This window comes from Rhinopithecus bieti, unplaced genomic scaffold, assembly GCF_001698545.2.
Source record: "Rhinopithecus bieti isolate Rb0 unplaced genomic scaffold, ASM169854v2 scaffold_10589, whole genome shotgun sequence".
Classification (NCBI taxonomy): Eukaryota; Metazoa; Chordata; class Mammalia; order Primates; family Cercopithecidae; genus Rhinopithecus; species Rhinopithecus bieti.
The window spans coordinates 3,153,431-3,166,558 of NW_016807065.1; the positions used below are offsets into that span (position 1 = coordinate 3,153,431).

Consider the following 13,128-nt stretch of genomic DNA (forward strand, 5'->3'; position numbering starts at 1 on the left):
TTTTGAGACGGAGTTGTGCTCTTTTGCCCAGGCTGGAGTGAAGTGGCACAATCTCAGCTCACTGCAATCTCCGTTTCCCAGGTTCGATTGATTCTCCTGCCTCATCCTCCTGAGTAGCTGGGATTATAGGTGCCTGCCACCACACCCGGCTAAACTTTGTATTTTTTTAGTAGAAGCAGGGTTTCACCATGTTGGCCAGGCTGGTCTCGAACTCTTGACCTCTGATGATCTGCCCGCCTCAGCCTCCCAAAATGCTAGGTTTATAGGTGTGAGCCACAATGCCTGGCAAATACTTTTTTTTTTTGAGACGGAGTCTTGCTCTGTTGCCCAGGCTGGAGTGCAGTGATGCAATCTTGACTCACTGCAAGCTCTGCCTCCTGGGTTCACGCCATTCTCTTGCCTCAGCCTCCCAAGTAGCTGGGACTACAGGCGCCCACCACCACGCCCGGCTAATTTTTTGTATTTTTAGTAGAGACGGGGTTTCACCGAGTTAGCCAGGATGGTCTTGATCTCCTGACCTTGTGATCCACCCGCCTTGGCCTCCCAAAGTGCTGGGATTACAGGTGTGAGCCACCGCACCGGCCTCTAATTTCTGTTATAACAAACTAGATCACTCAGGAGCTGTTTGGAAATACCTTTCTGAATATTTGATGTATTGATGTTTTAGAATTATAATAAATATACTGTATATAAAATGAGGTAATAAGATTTTCAGGACAGCTATAGCCGTAAATACTTAAAAGATGGAAAATTAATGAGCTAGTGGCCCAACCTACAAATGAGACACTGATGAAGGTAATTCTACATACATAGCACTTATACCTTTTGTTCTCAGTATAAGTTATCATGTGGCCACTCAGATAAGAGGTGAGGCATCCTAACATCAGTTACGTTCCTAGGGTTTCCTCTATGAGTTCTCTCATGTGTAAAGGGAGGAATCACTGAAAGATTTTCTGAAAATAATACACTCACGGGTACTGCATCCAAGGAACATTTTCATATTTTTCCTAATGTAAGAGGTATCACTGAAAACATTCCCTCATCCTTTATCTTAAGAAGTTCTGGCTGGGAGTGGTGGCTCGTTCCTATATTCCAAGCACTTCGGGAGGCTGAGGCAGGTGGATCACTTGAGCCCAGGAGTTTGAGGGCAGCCTGGGTAACATGGTGAATCCCCATCTTTACAAAAACTAGGCAGGCATGGTGGTGCATGCCTACAGTCCCAGCTACTTGGGAGGCTGAGATGGGAGGATCCCTTGAGCCCAGGAGGCGGAGGCTGTAATAAGACAAGACTGCACCACTGCACTACTGCCTGGGCACAGATGAAACCCTGTCTCAAAAAAAAAAAAAAGAAAAATTAAAATAAAATAATATATAAAATAAAAAATTACCTCCACTGATTTCATGGCAAGCTTTCCAGATGGTTCCGAATGTCTACTGTTCATACCTTGTGTGGTGTTCTTCCACATTGTATCAGGATTGGTGTGTGTGGCCAATGTAACAGGGACATGAAAACACCTCTCTCTGAAGCTAAGTCATAAAAGACATTATGCTTTCTCTGTTGGCTCCTTTAGATCACTGGCTTTGGGGAGAAGTCGCTTCCATAAAGAAACTTAGCCCTGTTGAGAGGCCTACGTGGTTGGGAAGTGCAGGTCCCTTGGAAAGAGCTAGCATGCACTTGTCAGGCATGTGAGTGAGCCATCTGGAAGTGGTCCCTTCACCAGTACAAATTCTGGATGATTATGGTTCTGCTGACATCTGGACTGTAACCTCTTGAGAGATCCTGAACTATGGAGCTACATTGTTTCTGAATTCCTGACCTACAAAAACTGTGAGATAAGTGTTTGTTGTTTGAAGCCACACAATTTTGTGCGGTGATTTGTTACACAGTAGCGGGTAATTCATACATCTGGTGAAGAGTTCTTTCATGTTATCTGAGGCATGAAAGATCAATGAATGCTTTTCCCACAGTTACTGAATTCACATCTGCCTAATATGCCTTCTCATATGCACAGAAAGGTACGAGTTACTTGTGAAGGATTTCCCACAATAATTACATTCATAGGGTTTTTTTCCAGTGTGAGTTCTCATGTGTTTCCTAACAGATGAGAGAACATTAAAGGCTCTTCCACAGTCACTGCACTCATAGGATTTCTCTCCATTATGTATTCTCCTGTGAACTGTAAGAGAAAAGCTATTGGTGAAGGATTTCCCACACTCATTACATTTGTAGGGCTTTTCTCCAGTATGAGTTCTTACGTGCTGTGTCAGATTCGAGCTCCTCCTGAAGGTTTTCCCACAATTGTGGCATTCGTAAGGGTTCTCCCCTGTATGAATGCTATAGTGCAAAGAAAGAGATGACCCTGTGCTGAAAGCCTTTCCACACTGATTACATACATAATGACTCTCGCCCATATGAACTCTCTTGTGCCTTGTGAAGATTGACTGAGTGCGGAACTCACGACAACACTGGTTACATTTGTAGGGTTTTTCTCCGGTGTGAATTCTCAAGTGCGGTCTGAGGTATGAGGAATTGCTGAAGGTTTTCCCACAGTCACTGCATTTGTAGGGTTTCTCCCCATTGTGGATTCTCTTATGAACGGTAAGGTAAGATTTGCTGCTGTAGGATTTCCCACATTCATTGCAGTCGTAGCGTTTTTCTCCAGTGTGAATCTTCTTGTGCCGCATAAGGGAAGATTTTGTGCTGAAGACTTTAAAACACTCATTACATTCGTGGAGTTCTGCTCCGAGATGATTCCTCTCCTGTTGATTAAGAGATGACTAATAAGTACCATTTATAATATTTTTATTTATTTATTTTTTTGAGACGGAGTCTCCCTCTGTCGCCCAGGCTGGAGTGCGGTGGCCAGATCTCAGCTCACTGCAAGCTCCGCCTCCTGGGTTTTACGCCATTCTCCTGCCTCAGCTTCCCGAGTAGCTGGGACTACAGGCGCCCGCCACCACCCCAGCTAGGTCTTTTTGTATTTCTTTTTTTTAGTAGAGACGGGGTTTCACCATGTTAGCCAGGATGGTCTTGATCTCCTGACCTCGTGATCCGCCCGTCTTGGCCTCCCAAAGTGCTGGGATTACAGGCTTGAGCCACCACGCCCAGCCCATTTATAATATTTTTAACATTGAATGCTGTCAGAGGAATTTCCTCTCCTAGGAATTCTGTTGTGTATCATAGTATTGGAATTAATGTTTTTGCCACTGTGAGTGCTGGTACATTGCTTCTGTCAGTTTGAATTCTTAGCATTTAAAAAAGATGGATTCTTTCCGCAAGTCTTTATCATATTCACAGAGTATTTTCCAATAAATTTACGGCTAATTTCTTTTTCAAATACCCAATATCTGACTCAGATTACCGGAAATACTTACTTGTGGGAATTCTCAGGAAAAACACGTTTGGGGCTAATGCTTTTTTCCAAATTCAAAATAATTTCACAGTATCTCTTTGGAGACACAACTTTCTCTTGGAAAAATGACACTTTCCTTTAATAAAGCCACTCTTTCTTTTTTTTTGAGACCAAGTCTTGCTCCGTCGCCCAGGCTGGAGTGCAGTGGCGCGATCTTGGCTCACTGCAAGCTCCGCCTCCAGGGTTCAAGTGATTCTTCTGCTTCAGCCTCCCAGGTATTTGGGATTACAGGTGTGCACCACCACACCCGGCTTTTTTTTTTTTTTTTTTTTAAGTAGAGACGGGGTTTCACCATATTGGCCAGGCTGGTTTCCAACACCTGACCTTGTGATCCACCCGCCTCGGCTTCCCAAAGTATTGGGATTACAGGCATGAGCCACTGCGCTTGGCCAACAAAGCCAGTCTTTGTGGCTTTTCTCATGTAGGGCATTCTCCTACCATGAAAAAAACAGAAATCACCCATGTTAGTCTTACCATTTCCATATTTCTAGATTGTTCTTTTTGAAAAATATGCAGCTCAGGAGTTAACCCTTTGGCTTTAAGCGGATTCTCCACATCTGAAACAAGTTAAAAAGAAATTTAAGTTGATAGAAAAGAGGCAAATTTAAGTTGATGGTGAAATGGTAAAACGCATACATGGGTGAAGACAGAATCTGAGAGGTGAGGGTTTTTGAGAAGGGATTCCATGAAAGATACGGCTGTGACAATTTTAGGCAATATTTAAGAAAGACTCTAGGAAGATTGAGATTGATGTGGACAGAATGAAGGAATTGTCAGGAAGGCAAGGTAGACTGAAACTGATCAAAGAGTTCATAGGAGACTTAAATTTCAGAAAAAGAGACATGTGTTTTTTTCTCCCCTGAGGCCCAAGTAAAGTGCGAGATGACAGAAAGTTACAGTCATGAAAGTACATGGGGGGGCTCAGACCAAATGTTCTTGGCCTTCTTGGGAAAAGGGGCATTTATGCAGTTCTCTGACTGATGTTTCCTAATGTATTATAATACTCCCATCTTCTCAGTCCCTGGCCAGAGCTATTCCTCACAAGGACTTATATCCACCTGGTGCTCACCTGGACATGCACCTGGGAAAATTCCTCTCTCTTCTGTCATCACTTTATCTTCTTGCTCCAACTGGGAGATCAGACCAGGTTTATCAACTTGGTTCCCTGTACATGGAGAAAAGACACATGATGGAAGAGGACTGTGCAGCAGACAAGCTCCCCATGAAACTGCAATCAGTTTTGAAGGTGAAGAGGTGTGACTTCAGGAGCAGAGGAATAATTAGGCCAAAATTGAAGAAATATAGCAACTGTCTTTCACACACATACACAAAATCACAAGCAATATCTAGGGTGGTTGCAGGATAACTGGTCCCAGAAGCCCCTGTCCAGGTTTAAATACAGAATCTGAAAGCCCAGAAGATTTAACTACAGAGAATGTACAGTCAGGGAAAGAAGGAGATCTTCATTTCGTAGTGGATAGCATTAGACAGACAGCTCCATGAGGGTGGGGACCACGTTGCATTCTTCACTGTACACCCACATCCCAGCACAGAGCTAGGAACAGAGGTGCTTACGAAGGACTTAAAAGAAGTGATGTTGGTGAAAGTAGTGGAGTAGGGAACTCCCCAACTTCATCCCTTCATAGAAACAGTAAGTAAATGGGCAAAAACAGAATCAGCTTCATTGGAGCTCTTGAATGTTATCAAAAGTTTACAGCCACAGGAGAATGCCTAATCGAGACAAACAGCCGAATCAGGGTAAGAGGGATTTGTGACATTTTAACTGACTCTAGCCGCACACTCTATTCCCCATTTGCCTTGAAGACAACAACCTGTGTTTCTAGTACTGAAGGGAAGAGAATGTACCTTATTCTCAAAAACCTGTGGTTGGTTGTTCTGACCTGTCTGCTGGCTCCCTGATGGGCTGGATCAAAGGGCTTCCCTTTATTTATCAACTCCAAACTCTCCCAGGTCTGAAGAGGCTACACCTATGGAAGCTGGAGGGTGGAGAGGGAAGCGTGTCCCAACACATCTAAAGGCAAATCAGCCACTGCTGAAGGGGGCAAGGGAAAACTGTGAAGCAAACAAGACTAACCAAAAAACCTGGGAGGAGAAGTGGGGAACAAGATGCTCGGGGGAGTAGAGCATCTTCCCACACCTTTTTTATCACCCCCACAAGATGGAGTCTTACTCTGTTGCCCAGGCTGGAGTACAGTGGTGTGATCTCGGCTCACTGCAACCTCCGCCTCCTGGGTTCAAGCAATTCTCCTGCCTCAGCCTCCCAAGTAGCTGGGATTACAGGCATGTGCCACCACGCCTGGCTGATTTTTTTGTATTTTTAGTAAAGATATGGTTTCACCATCTTGACCAGGCTGGTCTCGAACTCCTGACCTCAGGTGATCCGCCCACCTTGGCCTCCCAAAGTTCTAGCATTACAGGTGCGAGCCACTGTGCCCAGCCCTCCACACATTTCTAGAAGGCCATGTTCATACCCAGGGAGGAACACATGCTCAGAGAAGATCTGAGAAGGCACCAAGCCCTTACCTTTGACTGACCTTCAGGCTCTGCATAAGAAGGAAGTGAAGGCTAAGTCAGAGTTGTAAAGTGCTTTAGCTGAGTTTTGAAGGCATGCTCCAACATGTAATTCAGATCCATCGGTAAAGACTGGTCATCTTTTGGGTTCCAGGTATTTAAGAAAATCTCTGACAAATTAATCCCAAGCTGAACATTAAGCTAATAGAACAGAGACTTCAGTGGCCACATATGACAAATACAGACATTACAAAATTCGTTCAGAAATGTCACTAAACAAAGAAATAATACCAACTACAACAAACCTTGGGGAGGGGGGGAAAATCAGATTTAAAGAACTGCCGTATTGTAATATTCTGAAAGTAGTTTTCAGCAAATAAATTATGAGGCATGTAAAGAAACAAAAAAATGGGCTGGGTGTGGTGGCTCATGCCTGTAATCCCAACACTTTGGGAGGCTGAGGTGGGTGGATCACGATTTCAGGAGATTGAGACCATCCTGGGTAACACGGTGAAATCCCGTCTCTACTAAATATACAAAAATTAGCCAGGCGTGGTGGTGGGTGCCTGTAGTCCCAGCTACTCGGGAGGCTGAGGCAGGAGAATGGCATGAACCCGGGAGGCAGAGCTTGCAGTGAGCCGAGATTGTGTCACTGCACTCCAGCCTGGGCATCAGAGTGAGACTCCGTCTCCAAAAAAAAAGGAAAAAAAAAAAAAGAAACAAAGAAATGAAACTGCATTATAGGAAAAAAGAAATGAACAGAAATTATCCACAAGGAAACCCAGTCATTGGATTTGTTAGGCAACAACTTCAACTATTTCAAATATGCTCAAGGAGTTCATGGAAACTGTGTACAAAGAACTAATGAAAACCATGAGGATGAATTCTCACCAAACAGAGAAAAGCATAAAGAGATGGAAATTATAAAAAGGAGCCAAATAGGAATTTTTAAATGGAAAAATATATATTATCTGAAATGAAACATTTACTAGAGGGGTTCCTCAGAAGACGTGATCAGGCAGAAGAAACAACAGTGAACTTGATGCCAGGTCAATCAAGATTGCCTGATCTGTAGCGCAGAAATTAAAAATCAAGGGGAAAAAAATGAGCAGAGCCTAAGAGACCCGGAAGACACCATCAAACATCAGAATACACATAATGGGAGCTGCTACTGGAGAGGAGACAGAGAAAGGAGCAGAAGGAATATACGGAAAAATTGGCAAGGTGCGGTGGGTGACGCTCTAATTACAAGACTTTGGGAGGCCGAGGTGGAAGGATCACCTGAGGTCAGGAGTTCGAGACCAGCCTGGCCAACATGGTGAAACCTTGTCTCTACTAAAAACACAAAAATTAGCCAGGTGTGGTGGTGTGGTGTGCGTTTGTAATCCCAGCTACTCAGGAGGCTGAGGCAGGGAGAACTGCTTGAACCCAGGAGGCAGAGGTTGCAGTGAGCTGAGATCGTGCCAGTGCACTCCAGCCTGGGTGACAGAGTGAGACTCTAAATAATGATAAAAAAAAAAAAGGAGGCTGGGCGTGGTGGCTCAACCCTATAATCCCAGCACTTTGGGAGGCCGAGACGGGTGGATCACGAGGTCAGGAGATCAAGACCATCCTGGCTAACACGGTGAAACCCCGTCTCTACTAAAATACAAAAAACTAGCCGGGCGAGGTGGCGGGCACCTATAGTCCCAGCTACTCCGGAGGCTGAGGCAGGAGAATGGCATAAACCCGGGAGGCGGAGCTTGCAGTGAGCTGAGATCCGGCCACTGCACTCCAGCCCGGGCGACAGAGCAAGACTCCGTCTCAAAAAAAAAAAAAAAAAAAAAAAAAAATGGAAAATAATGGCCAAACATTCCCAAATTTGATGGAAATTACAAGTCTATACATCAAAGCAGCTTAAGGATCTCCAAATAGGATACACTCAAAAATCTCACACTGAGATACCTTAAAATTAAACGGTCAAAAGCCAAAGACAAAGAGAAACTCCTGAAAAATAGCAAGGCAGAAATAAGTCATCATGTACAAGATTAACAGCTGATTTCTCTTCAAAAACCATGGAGGCAGCCGGGCGCGGTGGCTCAAGCCTGTAATCCCAGCACTTTGGGAGGCCGAGACGGGCGGATCACGAGGTCAGGAGATCGAGACCATCCTGGCTAACACGGTGAAACCCCGTCTCTACTAAAAAAATACAAAAAAAACTAGCCGGGCGAGGTGGTGGGCGCCTGTAGTCCCAGCTACTCGGGAGGCTGAGGCAGGAGAATAGCGTGAACCCGGGAGGCGGAGCTTGCAGTGAGCTGAGATCTGGCCACTGCACTCCAGTCTGGGCGACAGAGCGAGACTCCGTCTCAAAAAAAAAAAAACAAAAAAAAAACAAAAAAAAAAAAACAAAAAACCAGGGAGGCCACAAGCCAGTGGGATGATGACATACGCCAAGTACTAAAAGAAAAATATCAACCGAGAGTTCTATCTCCCGCAAAACTGTCATTCAAGATAGTGAAAAGGCAATCCATTGAATGGGAGGAAATATCTGAAAATGATGTATCTCATAAGGGTCGAGGATCCAGAACATATAAAGAACTTTTACAACTCAGTAACAAAAAGGCAAACAATGCCCCCCAAATGGAAAAAGCACTTGAATGAACATTTCTTCGAAAAAGATGTATAAATGGCCAACAAGCACAAGAAAAGATGACCAATCTCATCATTTTTTTTAGGGAATAGAAATAAAAACCACAATGAGACAGACACCCACAAGAATGGCTATCATAATTTTTTTAAAAAAAGGAAAAGAGGCGAATGTTGGTAAGGATGCAGAGAAATTGTAATACATTGCTGGTCTCATACATTGCTGGTAGGAATGTAAAATGGTGCGGCAGCTGTAGAAAAGTTTGGAGGTTCCTCAACACATTAAACATAGAATTAACACAGGACCCAGCAGTTCCACTCCTAGGTAAATACCCAAGAGAAAACAGGTGCTCAAGCAAAATCTTGTACATGAATGTTTATAGCAGCACTACCCACATTAGCCAAAACATGAGAACAGGCTAAATTTCCACAAGCTGATGAACTGATTTTTATAAAAAGTGGTATATACACATAATGGAACAATATTTAACCACAAAAAGAATGAAGTTCTGATATGTGCCACAACACGGCTATACTTTGAAAACATCAGCCAGGCGTGGTGGCTCATGCCTGTAATCCCAGCACTTTGGGAGGCTGAGGTGGGTGGATCACTTGAGGCCAGGAGTCCCAGCCTGGCCAACATGGTGAAACCCCATCTCTATTAAAAATACAAAAATTTGCCGGGCGTGGTGGTGCATGCCTTTAGTCCCAGCTATTCGGGAAGCTGAGGCAGAACAGATTGAACCTGGAAGGTGGAGGTTGCAGTGAGCTGAGATCACACCACTGCACTCCAGCCTGGGCAACAGAGCAAAACTCCATCTCAAACAAACAAACAAACAAAAAAAAAACAGAAAACATTATGCTAAGCAAAAAGTGAGACACAAAAGACCACATTTTATATGATTCCATTTATATAAAATGGCAAGAGTAGGGCCAGGAATGGTAGCTCACATCTGTAATCCCAGCACACTGGGAAGCTAAGGCAGGAGGATCACCTGAGCCCAGGAGTTTGAGACCAGCCTGGGCAACAGAGCAAGACCCTATCTCTACAAAAAATAAGCAAATTAGCTGGGCGTGGTGGTGCGCACCTGTGGTCCCAGCTACTCAGGATTGTACCACTGCACTATAGCCCGGGTGATGGAGGGAGACACTGTCTAAAAACAACCTCCTCAAAAAGAAGAGATACATCTATAGAGATGGAAAGGTTAGTGGCTGCCAAGGTGTTCGGGAGGGAGAAATGGGAAGAGACCACTTCATGACTATGGGGCTTATTTCTGGCATGACAGCTATGTTCTGGAATTAGTGGTGATGGCTGTACCACACGGTGAACCTACGAAAAACCACCGAATTGGGCACTTTAAAATAGTTTAAATGGTGACTTTTGTGTCCTGTGTTACCTCAATTAAAAAAAAAAAGAAAAACAAGACTTACTTCCTGTGTCATTAAATAAATGCAGGAATGACATTAGGCTTACCCAGGGAGGCCAGGTTCCTGAAGTTCTCCAGCATCACGTCCCTATACAGTGTCCTTTGGGCAGGGTCCAGCAGCGCCCACTCCTCCTGGGTGAACTCCACGGCCACATCCTCGAAGGTCACCAAGCCCTAAAGCATTGCAGATATCACAGCTTAGCCAAGGACCACCCTCACCAACGTGCACAGGAAGAGGGGCCAGCAGAACAGAGCCAGGGCTAGGGAAACCTGAGCATGAGATGTGAGGTGGGGTTCCAAGCTCCCCTCCCTGGCTTCTGAGCTCAGCCCTCAATGCTTGTCTCCTTAGGCCGCTCCCAGGCCCAGTGCCCAGTGTCCAGTACCACAGGGAGCCAGCCGTTCTTTTCTCACTCAGACTTGGCGGGCTCCTTGTGATCTCAGTTCCCTCAGTCTCCAGGGGAGCACGGACCCTGTGACACAGCAGAAATCAGAGAAATACTTTGGCTACAGCTGAATGAATTGATTTCCGTACGAGCCTTCATTAATTGCTGGGCTTAGAACATTGTCATGTCTTTAGTTGGCTTTCCCTTAAAACTCTCAGGAGCACGTGATGTACTCAGGGACCCTGGAGGGAGCTCTGAACCTGCAGTACACGTTGACACACACTGGTATTTTCTGGGCAGCCCTCACTCAGAGATCCTGGGATGCCTGAGGAGCGAGTTTGGCCGTGAAGGTCCAGGCCACTGAAAGGCATTGAGTCCAACCTTCTGGCTGAAGGAATTATGATTTGGAAAAAGGAACATCTAACTTACCTTTAGCCAGTGTGTCAGGAGCTCATTAACCAGCCCTCCGCCCTCTGTGTGTCCTTCTCGCTGAGAGGCTGGGAACAGGGAAGACAGAGCTGGAGGAGGAGAAATGAGTCCCAGGAATCCAGACCGGCCCTGTGTCCACTCACACACCTGGAAGCTCCCCCACCTGCCTGCAGTTGACACAGTCACCCACAAAGCATCCACCTCTACTGCACACAAACACCCACTGACAGCAATCCAAGGAAACCAGAGCATGGCCCTGCTGCATCCACGCCAGGTAACAGGGCTCAAGGTCTGACCGCACTTGGGGAAGGGATTATTCCCACTTCACAGATGAGGAAACTGAAGTTCCAAGGGTGTCACTGTGTTTTTATCAGGTTCACAGAAAGAACTAAAGGGAGAATTCAAAAGTTCCAGCACATTCACCACAGAGGCGACATCCACAGACACCCAAACGCCTAAGTCCCAAATCCCGAGAGCCGCCCGATCAGACACCGAGGACCTCTGGGCCCTGGGGCTCCACTCCTGCCTCACCTGCTCTGCCCAACTCGCTCCTGTCCCATGCTGTGGGTCAGAGCCTTTCAAGTCTGGACTCAGAAATGCCAGGACCCCACAACTCACCAGCAGTCGGGGGCAGGACGACGGCCGCCATCCTGTGACTCCGACAGCAACAGGGCAGCCGGGAAGCAGGACGCTCCTCCCTTATTCCGCAGCGCTCTCAGGAAAGCACTCTGGAAGAAACAGGAACACTCTGCCTGGGTCACCCCCTCTCCAGCCCGTGCTTTGCCTCAGTCACCCCCGTCAGCCCATGCCCTGCCTCGGTCACCCCTCTCCAGCCCGTGCCCTGCCTCAGTCACCCCTCTCCTGCCCGTGCCCTGCCTCGGTCACCCCTCTCAGCCCGTGCCCTGCCTCGGTCACCCCTCTCCTGCCCGTGCCCTGCCTCGGTCACCCCTCTCAGCCCGTGCCCTGCCTCGGTCACCCCTCTCAGCCCGTGCCCTGCCTCGGTCACCCCTCTCAGCCCGTGCCCTGCCTCGGTCCACCCCCTCTCAGCCCGTGCCCTGCCTCGGTCACCCCCTCTCAGCCCGTGCCCTGCCTCGGTCACCCCTTCTCAGCCCGTGCCCTGCCTCGGTCACCCCCTCTCTAGCCCGTGCCCTGAATCGGTCATCCCCTCTCTAGCCCGTGCCCTGAATCGGTCACCCCCTCTCCAGCCTGTGCTCTGCCTTGGCCACCCTCCCTCCTGGTTTCCACCTTACCCAGCTCGGATGTCACTGCCCCATTTCAGTTCATTTCCTCCTCCCCATTCCCCCCCTCATGCCAGCCCAGCAGAGCTCCAGCCATTTTCTATCAGAGACCCTAGATTCCTACAACTTCTAAGAATCGATCTGTAAGATACACAAATATAAGAGAGTAGTGTGAGATTATTCACTGTGGCATTATAGTGTACCCATTAAAAAAAGAGAGATCTCTAGATATCAATAGATTATTATCCTCAGTAAATTTAAGGGGAAAAAAAGTACCAAATAGTATATATGGAATGTTTCCTTTTTTACAAGAAAAGAAGGGCTGTGTGTGTGTGTGCGTGTGTGTGTGTATACACACAAAGATGAAAGTGGCCAGTGGGTCGTGGTGGCTCCCGTCTGTAATCCCAGCACTTTGGGAGGCCAAGGCGGGCGGATTGCGAGATCAGGAGATGGAGACCATCCTGGCTAATGTGGTGAAACCCCAGCTCTACTAAAAAATACATTAAAAATTAGCCGGGCGTGGTGGCACACACCTGTAATCCCAGCTGCTCAGGAGGCTGAGGCAGGAGAATGGCGTGAACCTGGGAAGTGGAGCTTGTAGTGAGCCAGGATTGCGCCATTTGCACTCCAGCCTGGGCAGCAGAGCGATACTCCGTCTAAAAAAACAACAAACAAAAAAAGAAAGTGGCCAAGGGTGTGCGTGTGGGAGGGGTTGGCGAGGGGGGCACAGTCTGGAGTTAGAGACCTGTAAGAGTGAGTTTGGGCCAGGTAGACAAAACAGAGCTGTGGAGGGTGGATGGTGCTCGCTATTCATGGAAGGCAGGGCCACTCAGTCTCTCTAGGAATTTGTACTGAGATGCAGCATTCAGGCCCTGGCGTCCTAGATCTCTTGCCCAGGGAATTTATCCTGGGTGGCCCTCATACCCCCAATGTCCGGGGAGGGAAGGATTGGGAGAGGAGTGAATGGAGAGCCATTCCCCACAGGCCAGTTGTTCACTGGTACTTGGAGCCAAGTAGAGATGGGCGGCTCTTTCCCATTCCTGCCTGCAGCCTCAGAGCCCCCCACCCCCCACAGCCCCCA

At 47.0% G+C, this 13,128-nt stretch overlaps 1 protein-coding gene across 4 annotated transcripts in view; it reads right to left on the reverse strand.

The window, feature by feature from the left end:
• Nucleotides 1-1,915: 1,915 nt before the first annotated feature.
• The window catches only part of ZNF557 (zinc finger protein 557), a 15,984-nt gene continuing 4,771 nt past the window's right edge, over nucleotides 1,916-13,128 (reverse strand). For 2 of the 4 annotated variants that reach the window (XM_017880005.1, XM_017880004.1), the window contains exons 3-8: nucleotides 11,428-11,537; nucleotides 10,810-10,898; nucleotides 10,045-10,171; nucleotides 4,483-4,578; nucleotides 3,888-3,970; nucleotides 1,916-2,760 (exon numbers count right to left, since the gene is read on the reverse strand). In XM_017880005.1, coding sequence (XP_017735494.1) covers nucleotides 1,978-2,760; nucleotides 3,888-3,970; nucleotides 4,483-4,578; nucleotides 10,045-10,171; nucleotides 10,810-10,898; nucleotides 11,428-11,458 — 1,209 coding nt within the window. In that variant the 5' untranslated portion in view covers nucleotides 11,459-11,537 and the 3' untranslated portion in view covers nucleotides 1,916-1,977. Of the gene's footprint in view, nucleotides 2,761-3,887; nucleotides 3,971-4,482; nucleotides 4,579-10,044; nucleotides 10,172-10,809; nucleotides 11,188-11,427; nucleotides 11,538-13,128 lie in introns of those variants that run through there. The other 2 variants (XM_017880006.1, XM_017880003.1) reach the window with 2 other exon arrangements.